Source organism: Polyodon spathula, chromosome 5 (assembly GCF_017654505.1).
Source record: "Polyodon spathula isolate WHYD16114869_AA chromosome 5, ASM1765450v1, whole genome shotgun sequence".
Taxonomy (NCBI): domain Eukaryota; kingdom Metazoa; phylum Chordata; class Actinopteri; order Acipenseriformes; family Polyodontidae; genus Polyodon; species Polyodon spathula.
In genome coordinates this window covers 69,793,259-69,811,535 of record NC_054538.1, presented here as the reverse complement: position 1 = coordinate 69,811,535, position 18,277 = coordinate 69,793,259, and the positions used below count along the sequence as shown (strand labels likewise).

At 36.5% G+C, this 18,277-nt stretch overlaps 1 protein-coding gene across 1 annotated transcript in view; it reads right to left on the bottom strand.

The window, feature by feature from the left end:
* Nucleotides 1-18,277, bottom strand: part of LOC121316242 (PC3-like endoprotease variant B) — a 316,516-nt gene that overhangs the window by 236,860 nt on the left and 61,379 nt on the right. Inside the window, exon 5 of the mRNA XM_041251182.1 lies at nt 2,728-2,809. Within this exon, the coding sequence (XP_041107116.1) occupies nt 2,728-2,809 (82 nt within the window). The remainder of the gene's footprint in view (nt 1-2,727; nt 2,810-18,277) is intronic.

Genomic DNA, 18,277 nt, shown 5'->3' with positions numbered 1-18,277 from the left:
GTAGCTCAATGAGTTGAAGTTTAAAAAAAGTTAGAAAATAAACCAAGCCAGTAGTCAATTGCTGCTGTTTGACCAAAATGCATTTTCCTGAAATCAATGTACTTATTTTACAAATGTCTTCTTAAAAGTTAATGTGCTCATGAGTGGAGGGAGCTACTAATGTCTGTTTAAAAAAAGAAAAAATGAAAAGGATTTTGAGCTTTAATTGAAAAAAAAATGTCAACGCTCGCTCATAGAGAATAAATGCCATTGCACACCTGATACGTAATTTGTGGTCTGTCATCCAGAAACTCATCCTCAAGTTGATTGCACATTGGATGCGTTATAACCACACCAAAAAAAAAATGGCTAAGGTATCTTCAACCAGCTCCAGCAGCGATGATGAAGATGTATTACTTACCCTGTGGAGTCAAACCAAAAAATGCAAAAAAAGCGATATTGGACGCACCCAATATGAAAGAAGCGTAAAGAGCTGGGGGAGTATCACAGGACATCAAACTGGACATCGCATGGTTTCAAGTCAGTAGTTCAGTTTGAGGAGCTACTAATAATAATCGGTTATAATATACAGTTCTTCGTTGTTAGCTACGCAGAGAATACGCTTCACCAGAACGATGCTGAACACAAAAACAGGAACTGCAAGAATCCATGTGTCTTTCCAGTCATTTTTTATTGGTCAATGTCATTTTGAACCCTTTGCGGTCCATTTATTCAGCGCTTGTCAGGCGCGTCGTGTCCAATTCATTTTCACACGCACAGTTTATTTTACACACTTTATTTTTTTTATTTTTCCCCCCAGAGTAGAACAGGTTTAAAAAGGCAATGAATTGCAAAAGGATACTCAGTGCTGTATCGCCAGCCAAGTCCCACCCCTTGTTCGCTGTATTTTTCACATACCTTAACCTCTTTATAGACGTGCATACTGATAAATTCTCTCTTGATCATTCGTTTCATCACCAAACTCCTCAATAATGCGATCTAAGTCATTATTTTATTATTATAACATTTCAAAAAGCTCTGCAAATGTCTGTGATATTCTTTGAGCGCTGGATGCAGAAGCAGTTGTCTCTTTTGTTTATGTCCGTGTTATCTCTGTGGTGCATGGGGCTATCAGATATGGGCTTTTTTTTCAGCTACATTCACCTCCTATCGGTTTCACTCGGCCATTGAAAGGTTTTCTCGTCTTTTTCCGGAGAAAAAACAACTAGAGATCTGTGCTTTACGTCTTTTTGATGGTGTTGGACAGGGTCCGATGTTGGACTGGAAAGGGAAAATTGTAATGTCAGACCTGGTCTGACCATAGGACCGCAATACAAATCGGATCAAATCGAACTTGGTTCGATTCCAAAATTCACGCATCACTGTTGTACGACAATTACGGACTCAGTGTGCAAGATGCAATAGGGAATGCACTTGATCGTTATTTTCTTCTTAGACACGCGTTCAAATCGAATGCATAATCAGATCCAGTGTGCAATGGCCTCAAGGATGTTGTTTTTTCTGACCGATGGCAAAAAACATGTAACAGGAAACTCCATTAACTAGCAACAATATGTGACTTGGTTGCTGACGCAAGCGTGCACGGTCCCTTGCATGCAAGACAAAGAAATCCCTGAGCATATATGGTACCCAGTATTTAAAGTTCCAGTCTCTCCATGGGCTTGTGTTCGAGGCTGTTCACCTGGAGCAGTAAATCTGCTTGAAGAGAATTGTTTTTCTCCGAACTAGCGACCTCGTCATTCTCAGACGAACTTGCCTGCTTGCCCCTCCTAAAACTTCTTAACTGAAATTTTAAATTTTGATGGAGCCTTCGCAATCATTCTCAGTAATAGTAATACAATTGTTGTCGATGTAATTACAACACTTACTCCAAATTTGTTCAGGTTTAATCAGGCGGGGGGTGGGGGTGGGGGGGGGGTCTATTTAAAAACAATGTGAACTTAAAGTAAAAGCTTTATTTAACAAAATATTAAAAGAACATTTGATGCATCTTGACACTAAGAGGAAATCTTGATTGAAATGCCAAATAGTAAATAGGTCTGCTGCTGGGTTAACACAAAATACACCGATTCCTCTTTGCTTTGAAAGGTTTTTTTTTTTTTTTTTTTTTTAAATGAATCAGAATGCAAGACTAGCTTTTTGGCATCTCCACACTTGAAACGCTCACAATTTGCAGGCAAAGGGGCTGAAATCATACTGGCTAACTGCTGTAATTCCTCCACAGCTCACACGTTTTTATTGACACTGTGAAACCACAAAGCTGCAGCACTACGTGAGACCAGCACAAGACAGACTTCCTTTCTTGCCTAGCTGCATTAAAGAAACAAAATCGCTTTTACATATTTGCTCAAATTTTTACTGGTCCTGGTCTTCATTCAAAGCAGGCAAACAATAAAGAAAAAAAAAGTTTAAAAATAAAAATAAAATCTAGAGAAGTGGCTATTAACATTAACAGCCATTAACTATCCCTAGTGCATCTTGTCAAGATGAAGGCTAGAATTTAAATAAGCAGCATTGCCTGGAACAAGGCTGAAAGTAGAAACACGGCCGTTGTTCAGAGATATAAACAGTCCACTTGGGGTTTGTTCCCTAAGCACACAGTAATACAGCTTCCAATTAATTACAATTCCACAAAGCATTCTGATAGCCACTACACATTGCTTAGTAAGCACTTTAATAGTATGACAGCTTAGAGATGGATTTTACTACTGAAATTATTTTACACACCATGACGAGTCCTGTCATCTGGCCTTGAGATTGTTGCTCGCTTGTCTCTATAATGGGCTCTCTGGTGTTTCACCCACTTTACCTTAAAAAAAAAAAAAAAGACAACAGAGAAAAAAAAACCAATATAAATATTAAAATTTACAAATAAAGATGGCCCTGTTATAAGCTAATGGGAGTTTACAATATACAGTAACACCCAAGATAGTTTTTTTTTCATGCAATATTTAGGAAGCTGTAGAGACTGTTTTAAAGAATGTTCTGTTGAGGGCTGTTTATTAAAGCTCATTTTGATAAACAAACAAATAAATAAATAATACAAAACAGTTTTCAAAAAATAGTCCTTAAAAACATCTTAAAGTTAAATTTAAGGAGCCCTACTCATAAAACTTTAAGGAATTTAAAAGGACTGTTTTTAAATTGCAATTTGTTTAATGAAATCAAGTTTTAACTTTTTTTTTTAGGGCAGGTATAGTAGTTTATTCTTATTTTTCAAATCACAATTTAACCTAAGAGAAAGTTTATAAACACTGTTAAGAAAACCTTCCTTAATAAAAAGTAGTTTAGTTTAATTGATAATAGTTTAATTCATGTTTTGTTGAGGCCCATTTCTGTTTAATTAAATCAAGTTTACAGTTAAGGTTAACCTAAAACAATGTTTTTAAACACTAACACAACATTGCTTTGAAAAAAAAAAAAAAAGAAACATTTCCACTGAACAGGGTCCAGGGTCCACTGAAGAATTTTGAGCACCATGGTCTGAAAGCACTGTAAGAGCCATGGAATAAACAGTATTATTTACATTGAAAGTTGAATCCTACAGACAAAATGAGCACTATTTTTTTTTTAAAACCTGGAAGCCCACTTTCATTCCCAGGAGTGATGAAAACAAGTAAGGAATGAAGAGCCTTTCCTGAATATGTATTGCTTTCAATCCTTGCTCCCAACCTTGGATGTGACATTGGTTTGAGAGGTTTAAGATGAGTTTAAAATGAGAGTGTAAGTAAAATAAATACATTCTCCAATCAATCAATCATTATTTATTTTATATAACGCCTTTCATAGTGGACCACCATCACAGCACTTCAATGTATACAATTGCAATTGTAGACCACCCCAGCACTGTATGTAAGCTGTGTTAGAATTGTGTGCAACTATTCAGCAACAACCATGGAACAGCAGATGGATCTCAGTGACTTCATGATAAGGGGTGCCTGTGCAAATGGCTTGTTCCTTGAGCAATATGTCCACGGTCCCCAGTGTTTCCGGAATGGCAACATTTGCAAAAAACATCCACTGGAAAGAACAACCTTGACAGCAAGTGGATCATAACTGATCAAACCCGTAAACGACTGTGCAAAATACTGTGACAAGCAACAGACTGGCGAGTGGCCCAAATAAAATAAACCTCCAATAGTGAACAAAACCACACTGTTTCCACTTGGACAATGTGTCAGAAAGTGGTCCTACCCACTACTAAGGACAGTCTCCATACGTGAGACCAGTCACAGTATTTCACATTACTAGACCCCAGATATATATTTCCCCCCAAAAACATACCAATCCACTGGGTCTGGCTAATATGCTCGTAAAACAGCAAGCCCCTCCCTACCAAGTATTTCCCATAGCACAGTTCTTCTCAACCTAAAGGCTGTTGTCACACATCAAAGTTAAGATGTTTTTGAATGCACTGCATGTTACCAATTCTTATTTTGCTTCCGTGCTTTACGTAGTTTGTTTTTTGTTTATTATCTTGAACATCGATGTTGTTTTCTGCTATTTTCTTGTAGATGGTGTTTGAATCTCAGCATGGAATGGATTACCTGTCATTCACAAAATTCTTAAGTTCTTAATAAAAATGAATAAAATGAAAGCTGCTCTGTCTGTAGTTATACATCTGTTATGATGTCTGAGAGGTTTCTCAGCTCTTTTGCTCCATTAATGACGATTCTTAACTCTTCCTACTCTCTATGTGCTATTTAAGTTTTCTTTGAGAAGGCCTTGTTGTTTGGCCTTGACTTTCTATAGTAACTAACAGAGATTCAAAGACTGAAGCAAGATCACAGGCCGTTAGAGACTGCTATAGAAAGAAAAATGCTGAATAGATATCAGTACAAGCAACAGAACTCGGAACCATTGTGTTCTGTTACTCTAAAGAAAAGCTATAGGAAGAGTCTTTTTTAATGTAATCAATTCAAATAACCATACTGTGACACTTACAAAAGTTGGCGACAGTAAATTAGCATGGTAATTTTGCAGTTTCCCATGTTATTCCTATAATTATAGGATGCATCTACCATAGAATACCATTTATCATGCTATGCTATGTTTATTAATTATTGGGTGACCAGATAGCAAAAGTGAAAAATCGGGACACTTCTAGTTGGTGAGCTGAGGAAAGAAATCTTGTGAACTACTGCACAATGCAAGGCTGCAAACTACGTATCTTTCTTCTGTAGATAGGCTTTTTTTTATTCCTTTGCCTTCCTGTGTGCATTGCACTTAGGAAAAAACTAAAACCTAAGAGAAATATAATTAAAAAAAAAAAAATACTTCAAAGCGGTTAACTTTCTTGTTTATTGTTCAGATAACAACAATGTTTTAATCAGTGCGTGCGTCTGTACTGGCTTTTCTGTGACCTGCTGTACTATACACAGCAGGTGGGACAAAGTCAGTGCTGCATTGTTCTGATTTAGGTTGCTAAATCTAATTTTCAGCATTAGACGTAAAATGCCAAAAATGGACGACAAAGCAAAAGAAGCAAAGTATATTTTGTCTGATTATCGTGTCAAGACATTTCCCAAAGAAACTGTACATGCAGATGGAGGTATTTGTTTTGCACATCTTGTAATGTGACAAAGAAAATACAATCGATTGCTATAACTTCAGAATCACACATTAAACAAAAGGCTACTACAGAGAATGTCAGCAGCAACTGTTGGGAGATGTTGCATGCTTGCATTTTAACAAATGACATTTTTAGTAATGAAGCAAGTACCACCATTTTTAGGCTTTTATAGTGCTCTGAAATATTGTGTTTAATGTTTAAACAGGTCTGCAAAATGTCAGTGAAATCCTAATTATAATCCTAATCCTAATTGGATGACTTGACCATGGGCATATGATTGAATCCAGTTTTCCCCCACTGCATTCGGTACTTGCAATTGTCTTTTTTGCTTTTTAGTGACAGGCTCTTCAGCAACACCAGCCATCATGACTCTTGGCCAGTGAAACCGGACACAGGCGCACACACCAAAAAAAACACATGATGCATACCACATCATATGACTGCAGGTTAACGTGATTGGATAGCCGCATAGATGCAATGCAAACAACAACATGCCCTAAAACAGTAGAGTATGCTGTTGCACCGCAAGACAGTACAGCAGCCACATATACGAAAATTCCTAACAAGAAAATAAAAATGTCACATTTTATGCCTGGGTTTTCAACGTTTAGTCTAAAAATCGGGACAAATGGCGGGACAGTACCTCAATCGGGATGCGAGACAAGGCCCCTAATATCGGGACAATCCGATTTTAACAGGACGTCGGGTCATTCTAATTAATTTGCTTTATCATACCTCTAAGGTCTACCTTTACCTATGCATTACAGTACCATGCTTTATTACATTTTGCTATGCTGTTACTATGGTAAATGTTTATAATAGCATGTTAATAAATGCCAAAGCAGAGAGCATGTATTTGCATTAAAAGAAATGGTGAGTGTAGATGCATTTTTTATTTCCTCACAGGTCTTTTAAAGACAGGCATTTTTAACCCTTGTCTCAGTCTCATTTGTAATGCCTTTTTTAAAGCCGCAAATATTAAATGGTCAACGAAAAAGTACTTCATGGCATAGTAATTTACAAAACATTAAACCAAAAATGGCAAATTTCATTACATTTTAGCTAAAGCCTTCACGATGTAGCTGAATCACACCCTGTACTTACCAAGTAAATCTTACTACAGTGTCTTACCATACTTACACAGGAGAGCCTGTTTAAATAGTATTTTTCCTATTGTAGACCACTTTCCTTATATTTCCATATTCATAGCAAGCTTGTACAAAGCCTGACCCCATCACAAAGAGGCTCCTCCTGCGCTGTCTGGTCATCACAATAGACCGAAACGTTAGCTGTTGGCTCTACTACAAAAAATCACTTCAGTAAATTATTTAGAGGCTTTTTTTTTTTTTTTGCAGGGGAAAGGGTGCATTCAGGATTGTGCCAATTGCCCTTCCTCAAACCTGTACAATTGTGACAATTAGTTCAAAGAGGGAGTGCATTCATGTGATTCCCCTTCGAACAAAGATGGAACATTAAGGAATTCTTTCAATTTACAATATATCCCTGTACAACCAAGGCTTTTAAAGCATCATTTGTTGGTTGCAGGTAAGTAGTTCTTCACGTTGTACATTTAAACTAAACTACTGGCAACCTGATGTAGCATTTTTTATAACTGTATTCACTATGGCTGGTTTCTTCCTCATTTGCATTAGCTTACCCACACTAAAACGTATTTAAAATAAAGATTTAGATTCAAGGGCATCAAACTAAATAGGCCTGCAAAACAATATGGATGCAAGAGCTGGATGTTTTGTGGAAAACATAAAATTACTTACATTAAGAGCTCTCTGCAACTGTGAGTTTGTAAATGGGTTCACAGTTGTAAATATTACAGCTGACCACTCCCTAATGGTCATTTCTCAAACCACCTCACTCCAGAGTCTTTTCAAAAGCAGACCCAGTATTCAAAAAGGGACATTTATGATGGAATAGAAAGTAAGCATGGTAAACACGTATTCAAGCAAAAACAACAACAGAAGCTGCTCGATGAGATTCTGGGATCAATAAGCTGCTAACAATAATAACAATAAGCTGCTAACAACAGTTTGTAAATTTTATGTTCTTATGCTATTAAACCAGAATTCAATTTAATATCACAAAACTGTAGATGACACAAAAGTACTCTTACAGGCATACAGATGTGAGACCAGTCATAGTAAATTTGATCTGTTACAATTTATAAAAGTTATAAGTTCAATTAAATTTACCCCCATTTTCAAAAAGAATTATTTTCGTTTTAACAGTTATTAGTCTTAATTATCTAGTATGGTAGATCTAAACAACACCACCCTAAAATGTGTAAACATGGTCCATTTGAAACCTTTTTTTTTTTACAGTATTTTTATTATACATGTTAATAAGGGCATTAATAATGCACCATGGAGGGGGGGGGGGGGGGGCACATGCAATATTAATATAGGGTTAGAGGGTGATGTTGACCTTTAAATCATTAAAATAGACACCATTAACTTCATGAAATGTGTTCATTGAAGTCTGACAGTATTCACACATAGATATTAAAACTTAAACAGACAAAATAACAGCATTGTTTCACCTGGTAAAGGCACAACCACATGATGTGTAGGGGGAGCACAGGTTCGCGTCCTGGCTGCGCAAAGTCGCTGATCTTCACATGGGATTCCAAAGGTCATGTTGCAATAGCTCCGGTGGGAGGCAAATTCAGCAGGGACGGTTTCTCCTCACCTCGAAACAGTGCCCCCTACTGGCCAGTTGCCTGTCGATCTCAATGGAGATCTGCACAGCTGGCCCTCTGGATCCGTTAGCTCGCCGTCATCTGCTGGGTGTTGACATGGCAGTGGGATCGGAGGACATCTATTGAACACTTCCAGCTGTTGTGGAGATTGCAGAGGTGAGGGAACATCATTGGACGTGGTAAATAGGGCGGGGATAGGGGTAAATTAATTGCACACAATAAATGTATATAAAAAAAAGGAAGAACTCGATATCATTTATAAGCATAATGTGCTTTACTCTGCACAGCTAGAACCGATTCACATAAGATAATAAGGCAAACGCAGGCGTTAATGAGTTGTAGGGCCATCTGCTTTCTGTGGCAGAAAAAAAGAACCATTCTCTAGGATCTTTAACTCTGTTTCTTACAGCTCAGAAGACAATTTGAAAAGAAATGTTGTGACCTTTAAGTGTGTGTGGTATCACCATCGTGATGCTCACATTTTTCAAACAAAAGGCAAATGCAAAGACTATGAGCTATGGATATTATAAACAAGTACTGTATATGCAGAGTGGTCATTTATTGAATTATCAGCCATATTAGGTTCATTAGATATGTAGTTAACAACCCATAACAATAATAATAAAAAGTACTGCTTTTTAAACCTACCCTACATATGTGTACTGTACAGTACAAACATGCCTTACCTAAACATTGAAAGTACCCATATAATTACTATAGTAACACCACCAAGAGGCCTACGGTAACTCTAAGAGTTACAGTCTTCCATGGCTGAGCTGGAGACACTGTGCATACGGCAACCATAGCCTGGGTGCTTCACAAAACTGGCCTTTATGGGAGAGTGGCAAAAAGAAAGTCATTGTTGAAAAAAACTCACATCAAATCTTGGCTAGATATTGCCAGAAGGCATGTGGGAGACTCTGAGACCAAGTGGAAGAAGATTCTATGGTCTGATGAGACCAAAATAGAGCTTTTTGGCCTCAACGTTAAGCGCTATGTTTGGCGCAAGCCTAACACCGTACATCATCCTAAGAACATCATCCCTACCGTGAAGCATGGTGGTGGAGGCATCATGTTATTGGGATGCTTCTCTGCGTCAGGGCCTGGAAAGCTCGTGAAGATAGAGGGCAAAATGGATGCAGCAAAGTACAGCGAAATCCTGGAGGAAAACCTGCTGAAGTCTGCAAGAGACCTGGGACTTGGGAGAAGATTCATCTTCCAGCAGGACAATGACCCCAAACATACAGCCAAAGCCACACTGGAGTGGCTTAAAAACAAAAAGGTCAATGTCCTGGAGTGGCCCAGTCAAAGCACGGACCTCAATACAATTGAGAGTATGTGGAAAGAGTTGAAAATTGCTGTTCAGCAAAGGTCCCCATCCAACTTGACAGAGCTTGAGCAATTTTGCAAACAAGAATGGGCAAAAATTGCACCATCCAGATGTGCAAAGCTGGTAGAGACTTTTCCAAATACACTCATGGCTGTAATTGCTGCCAAAGGTGCCTCTACCAAATATTGACTCAAATGGGTGAATACTTATGCAATCAGTTATTTTTTGTATTGTATTTGTAATTAATTTAGAACAATTTGTAGATTTTATTTTTCACTTTGACATTATGGATCTTTTTTGTGTTGATCAGTGGCATAAACTCCTAATTAAATCCATTTTGATTCCATGTTGTAACACAATAAAATGTGGAAAAGTCCAAGGGGGGTGAATACTTTTGAGAGCCACTGTATACATAGGGGTATCCTTAACATATGAAATAGTTTCTATATGCATATAAATGCATATTCAAATTAAGATTAGTTTACTCGGCTGCTGTTTTGAGTGTGGTTATCTTTCTTTAATCGGTATACAATTACAATACAGGTAATAATCAACAATAATCACCAAACTAACACAAACAGAAGAGCTTTAGCAAAGCATGTGTTACAGAGCTAGATAAGGCTCAGAATAAGGCGAATGATCAGTCCGTCATTGTTTAATTGAAGCTTGCGAAAGAAAAGTTTATATATAAAGAACAACCGGTGAATAATACTGATGGCTTTGAATAAGCAACACATATTACTAACAGCAATTTAACTGTAAATTGTTGGATGTGTGTTTGGATGTTTGCATTCATGAATCTTGTCACTTGACTTGTCGGTCTATGATCAGGACTATTGAAATAATTATGTATATTTTTTGTTAAAATCAAAGAAAATTGGTTCTGAAGATTGTATTTGTTTTTACGTACAGTGAAAAAAAACAAACAAAAAAAAACAGTACTTGCGTGTCAAATGTTCATAATTGTATGCATAACAATACCCAAATGAACACACTCGTATTTGTTATATTAAAATATATCACATACTTTAACCACATTTTTTTCTGCATAAAAAAATGTATGCTAAGCACCAAATTTGCACCTTCATAAATACATTTAACCTAGTTAAGGAGCTTAATTAGTAAGAGGTTGTAATTTCATAAATGTATAGGTGGGGGGGTGGGGGGGAGCTGTAATGACTAAAAAGTAACTTAGAATATGGATTTGAATAGTAGTGAGCATGTATAATACATATGAAACAGAACATTTCCTGCAAATAACTAAAACAAATTAAAAACACAAACCGAAAAATAATTACTATTGACCTATTCCAGTTTTTACTAGGGTATGATAATTAATTTTTGCAGTAATTATGTCCAGAGCTAAACAGTTTAAGTAGGCATATTGTGCCAGACTTTAGTGTTTAGTAGTGTGCTGTACATAGGTAAATAACTATTTTCAAGTGTACAGATGATTCACAAAATTGTCCAGGCATTCCAACATTAATGATTTCCATTAACATAACCTTATTAAAAACTGCAAGTAATTACTGTATCAGCAAATGTACAATTAAGAACACCAACAGAATTAACCATGCGAAAGATATTTGGTAATATTAGAATAGAATGAGTTTTAAAACTTTTTTTTTTTTTTTTTTAATAAATATTTCTACCTATTGTCAAACAATAATTAAAGCAAGATGGATTTCATAAATATAAGTTAGAATGTGGTTCTAGAGATTCTTAATGTAAGAATCCTATTCATAACTTTAACTACATGAAGACTCCTGACCATTCGGTACGTCACACTTACAGATCCAGGTCACAATGGTTTTCATGGTACTGATCAATCTACTTTTTTTAAATGATCATCTTCTTTGCTGCAATGAGATATGTAAAGAGTTTTGGATGCCATAAATAAGAAGCCCCGAAACTGATGCCAATGTAGTTAGGAAACCACAGTCCATTTGTACAGGTCGTCGCCACTTTATCTGGATGCCTCGGGAGAAGTAAAAATATAGTGAATAATCGGCTGTCCCAATTAAATGGGGGGCATTTGAGACTAACTTAGTCAAACTTTTTTGTTTCTAAATGAGAAAAAGAATGAAATCACCTCACATTATGATTACATGTTAATAAAACATGTGTCCATTTTTTTTTTATTCTTAAACAACATTGATCGCTGTTTTTTATTTCTACATGAAACGAAAAATAATCAAATCAAATCTTAATCCAAGGCGAGGCACCTGTGATGTTGACACACCAACTTTCTTTACAACAGCAGCCTGGGAAACCACAGGAGACACCAGCTCCTTCAAGAGTTCAATGTGATTTACTCAATTTACGCAAGTCACAGCGTAATCACGCACTCACTGCACTGTGCTACGCAAGCCTGTCTTGCTCTGAAAAGAGATCTCCGTTTATCATTTGAAAACACTGTACCCCAATTAAACAAAGTGACATCCCAATTAAATGACATAAATAGCATTGGGAAGAACCATCTCCCAGAGCTGTATCCCATTTAAGCAGAAATCCCATTTAAAGGGTATCTAAAGACTGCTGCAGACATCTTTAAAATGGCACTTGATAAGTTCAAAGACAAAAATACCCAACATGGCTAGGCTTAAAGAGTAAGTAGTGGGAATCCAAAAAATACAGCGTTCCATGTCCCCACGTGTTGCTACAACTGTTTAAATAATATACCTGTATTTTTTCTTTTCATTGTTAACATACTGACAACTTTTTACACCTATAACTTTAAAGTCTGTTTCAAAGCTCTTTTCAAAATGGCCTCTCTAGTGCACAGGGGTTGTGTCAAACAGGTCACACAGCAATAACGATCTATGATGTGATACGGAACAGAGAAGCCCAGAACAGATGCTATATATATATATATATATATATATATATATATATATATATATATATATATATATAAATATATATATTTGTATTGTATTGAATTGATTGGCACACCTCTGACCTCAAACCCCAGTGCACTAGAGTGGACACTTTGAAAGAGACTTTAAAGTTATAAGTGTAAAAAGTTGTCAGGATGTTAACAATGAAAAGAAAAATGACACTTAAGTTATTTAAACAGTTGTAGCAACACTGGGACGTGTAGATATTTTGTAAACCCCGCTACTTACTCTTTAAAATATGTTGCATGCTGGGCGAGTATAAGAGACTGCAGTATGTATTTCAACTGGCTGGAGAAATAACCACAATTCTAAATATAGTATACATTTTGAAATAAATATAATCCAGAGCATTTAAATATATAGTAGGTTACTACTTTTGTACATTATACAAATATATTAGTATTCAGTATTCTGTTACCACTAGTCTAATACTGCAATGGTGCTTTGTTCTGTATATTTACAGCCATTTGTTTTGTATTTTGCAGCCCCTCTCAGCTGCATACAGACTAAGCATGAGACACAAACTGCTAGAAATTCAGCAAACTGTGCTTGGCATCTGGTACTGCATGATACTCCACACAAAGATAGAGAGAGCTGCAGGAATTATCCTGCAGTGACATTTCAAGCTCAGCTCCTTTTTCTTGTCCTCCTGGGAACGAACGGCATTGACAGAAGCCCTGTGTCAGTTTCCATCTGACTGTCACTCTCACTTTCCCCTCTATTATCAGTGGTAAGCCAGGGCAGTCCACAGTCTAGATGGGCCAGTGATCTCTATCTCACAAGCTCCAGGCTGCCCTACCATGAACTAGACCAGGGAAGGAGACGTTGATACAGTTTGGTTTCTTTTCTCCCCCCCACCCCACCACGCATCCCTTTCTCTAGTGCTCAGTCTTGTGTCAGCTTTCAGAAATGCTCTGTTTGACTGGCAGCCTGTCACAGATCAGTTACCACCTAAAGCCTCTTGGCAGGGAGAGGTGACGGCCCAGGAAGAGATCTAAGTGAGTTTATCAGTGGTTCTTAACGCCTTGTGAGCTCTTTGACACAAAAGAAAAGGGTATTAAACATCTAAAGCAAACCTAAAAGCGTGAAAGCTCCTTATAGGCTATGCGATGTGGATGTGACTGAATTTTTAAATACCTTCAGTCGATGTTATTCATTTTGTCAACAGAGGAGAAAGAAACTGTTACCAAAATTAGCGTGTGTTCCACTTGAGCAAGGTTTAAAACAGCAGGGCTCTGCAGAAAGTGCATTTGGTGTACTTTTAGAGAATTGCTTCTAAAAGCACACAACCAAGTTAAAGAAGAAATCAAAATGTATCCTTAAATTTGCAATTACTTTTTTTTTTGATAATCCATGTCTATTTTCAAGCAATTGGTATTTTCCACTGAATGATAACATACTGCTTTTTATCTAAGAAATATTTGCATGCTGCATATATTGTAAAACTCTATAATAATTATTTTTTTTCTGTCAAATATGTCTTCAACTTATTTTGTTTTATTTGAGATAACAGAAATGTAAAAACAGTTTTATTTTACACATTAAAAGTAATACCATTGTGACAAATATTGCAAAATATCTATTTTTTCTTTTCATTTTAACAGGCATCTATCTTTTCTAAAACACTGCAGAGAAAGTGTAATGAATATTCAGAAGGTTCCTATTTCAATATGATATGTGGGGACATTATATGAAAAAAAATGTTTGAGTTGAAGTCATGCTGTTAATATAAATTGTGGATTTCAGCAGTGGTTCAGTAAGCAGTCTTGCATAAAAATCCAACAGTGCTAGGATTTATTTATTTTTTCTAACATACATGTCATCCACAAAAGACCTTATAACCCACAATATAAGGGGACAGTCAGTCCCCCACTGAATTCAATCTTTTAGGTTTGCAGTATCCACCAGTAAGCATGACATAGCTGAACTTTCAGTCACCTGAAAAGATATCTAAAAGTTGTGCTAATGTTGGAACTTTTGGTATTAATTCAATTCACTCACTTCTTATATATCTTACAGCGCAGAAGACAATTTCAAAAGAAATGTTGTGACCTTTAGTGTGTGTGGTATCACCATCGTGATCCTCCAATTTTTCGAACAAAAGGCAAATGCAAAGACTATGAGCTATGGATAATATAAACAAGTACTGTATATGCAGAGTGGTCGTTTATTGAATTATCAGCTATATTAGGTTCATTAATAGATATGTAGTTAACAACCCATAACAATAATAATAAAAAGTACTGCTTTTTAAACCTACCCTATGTGTGTACTGTACAGTACAAACATGCCTTACCTAAACATTGAAAGTACCCATATACTATAGTAACATCATTTGATCCATACTGTGTGTGTGTGTACATATAATAATATATATATATATATATATATATATATATATATATATATATATATATATATATATATATATATAATATGCAGTTTACGTCACGAAAACCCATGTTTACAATATTAATATACTGCTTACGAATATTTATGGAGAATATAAACGCTAGACTGTCAATACCACTTATAACACGGCTACCTGTCATTTGTGGGAAGTTAAAATAATTAAAACACATTTAAATTAAGACAAAACCAGAAACTTATATTGTGTATATATCCGCAGTATATATATATATATATATATATATATATATATATATATATATATATATATATATATATATATATATATATATATATATATATGTAATTTAATTTAATTTAATTTATTATTCACGTATTAAAATAAATTGCACGTCTCTATTTATTGTGAATTTATGCATAGAAAGTGGCATCTTGAAACTAGAGGATTGAGCACAAGCTAATGATGTTGATGGTCTGGGCGGAGTTTCAAATAACACTGAGGAAGGCAGGAAAGCAGCTGCGATGGATGCTGAAGCCGGATCTTGAGGTGAGTTTGTGATCTTGTTATATGCGAGGCACACATATTGAAATCTATTTTTATCCTTTCAGATCTCAAAAAATGTTTTTGTTAGTTGTCGAACACCCTTGTGTCCATGTTGTGCCAGATTAAGATTAAGGGGACAGTGCCTCAGTTTCCCACAGATGCTTAAAATCCAGGCAGGTAATTCGGGGGGTGGTGTCTGGCCTTGTCTACCTGATTTTCTAAAAGTTTTCATGACTGACAGGAGTACACTATTGCTGGTTTTAAATTCACTGTCAGCAGAGATGTTAACACTTCTACTGTTAAAATATCGTCCAGCTCTCTAAAAATTAGTCCAGCTCTCAGCGTTATAAAACTGGACACTGAATACTGGTCTCCAGCTGAACTTCTTGCACTGGCATAAAATCCCATTTAATGTTGTTGAGATTCTTTGGACTTATTTCCTTAAAATGAATGTCCATATTTTTTATCTTTAAGCCAGTCTTTAAGTACATTAACAGCCCATGCTGTCGTTTTTGTGTGCTTTTTCAATCTTAGTTTTCTTGTATTTTATTTAGCTGTTCATCATCTACTGTTATGTGTCTACTCTTGACAGATGCTGGTTCACTTATTTTATTTATTCATTTTTTTAAGGTGGACTGCTGTCTTGACTCAGCAAGTTAATGTTGTACCAGTTATTTGTTTTCATCCCCAAATTTATTAAAGGAAATAGGTGGAATGTCACTCATTTTTGGCAGTGGTTTTGTAACTAAAAACAATTATATATATATATATATATATATATATATATATATATATATATATATATATATATATATATATATATAAATCGGCAGTAAGATTCCAAGTTTACAAATTTTATCTTTCAAAATAGATAGCTCTTATTTAGCAAGTGGGCTGATCAGAGCGCACCAGGAGAATGCCCACCACTGCTCCACACCTGCCACTGGAGTGCCGGCAGGACACGCCCTGGACTCACAGCAGCAGTGACATACAAGGGAAAGCGAGCAATGGCTCCAGCAGAGACAATCCTGCCGCCGGCCTCCACGACAATATATATCTAAAATCTCACACAGATAAAATGTTTTATGACGGACACTGACATTTTGTTTTTTTCCTTCGAATCAAAAAATGTTAGCCACTGTTACACTCAAAACATCTGGACAAACCCAGACTGTTGTTCAGCTGGAAGAGCAGAAAGCGTAGGGATATAATACATCACAATGAGCAAGCTAAAAAAAGTCGTGAGGTTCTTAAACGCTTGATTGATTCTGTTGTTTACCTTGGCAAGCAAGAACTGGCGTTCAGAGGGCACGATGAAGGAACCAATTCCTCAAATAGAGGTAATTATGTGGAATTACCGTCTCTGATACTTTCTACGACAGCATGTTAAGCAATCACTTGTCAATAGCCACAGTACTCTCGGGTACCGCTAACAAGATTCAAAACGGCTTCATTTCTTCGGTGCCTCAGGTTCTGCTAGATGCAGAAGTACAGGAAGTATGTAGCTGTAATCATAGATTAGACAATCGATGTTGGAAACACAGCTCAGCTGTCTTGTTGTCTTGTGTTTTCAGGTATGTGACTGACAGTGGCCCGAAAGAACAGTTGTTCTCTGAAAATGTGTTTACATTTACTAAAATCAAAAAAAATATATAAAAATGCTTTTAAAAAGACCAAATTCCCATTGGGCTTATTTATTTTTTAGATTCTATTGATTTTTTTAGTATTACTATGCAAGACAGCAGCTATAAGATCGCTACCTTTATTAAAAATGTGCACAGATTAATCACCACTGCAATCGTTGCCACTTCCGGAGAGCCCTGCGTCGCTGCCAGCGACGCCACTGCCAGAGAGCCAATTCACTTGGGCTTAGGGGGTAGAAAGGGAGTTAAATAGGCACCTCACAGCCCAGGTGTCATAAGAGGGGTTAAACAGGCACTCTTTCAGAAGACGAGGACCACCTCGGCCTAAGGAGGAGTCGAGGGGACCACCTCCACCACAAGCCCAACCAAACCGCCTCCAACCCACCGACAAGAATCTAGAGAGAAAAACTGACAATATGGGAGGTCAAGACAGCTACAGACAGTGGGATTACTGGATGTTCAGACCTTGAGTGGCTGAAAATCAGCCTGTTCAGTACACAGCACCCTAAACTATATTTTAATAATCTATACTTAAATAAGAATAATTATTGCACCTTTAATAATAAGAATCACTAATTATAATGTGATCATAGTTTCCATTTGATACAAAGAAATTTCAGATGGCTGTATCAGATAAATATTAGGATGTACTATATATCATAAAGGTGAATGGTCAACAGCACTTCTTGTTCTGTAACAGATTCATGAAAATGTAGGAATACAGTACATAGTTTGGTAGAAATTAACTATCTGTTGGTCAGAATGTGCACAGGGTCTGCTACATCTCAGAACCTTGTTATTGCTGGCCGAACTAGAGCAAGCTTTGTGTTAAAAGTCAACTGTCTCAGAGCAGTGCTTTTAAAGGTCAGACCATAGTTCAGAGAGAGAGAGTGCCCTCTGTTAATGCCTGTCAACATCTGCAAATGTAGTGTAGTCTAAGAGGTCTGGGGTCCTTTCCTGTGTCACAGTCCGTGTTTATTCTGTGTTCAGAAGCTGATATGACAGACAGACAGACATACAGGTTCACGTGAAAATCTAGAAGGCTACAGACTAGAATAGATTATATGAAATAAAGCACTATTCCTATACATAGCTAGATAACCGAGGTACCACAATTCTCACAAAAGCACCACAGCTTGTAATAACCAACGTCTTTCTCAATGTCTTCAGTGTTGAAATTAGTTTTAGTTCACATGCATATTTCA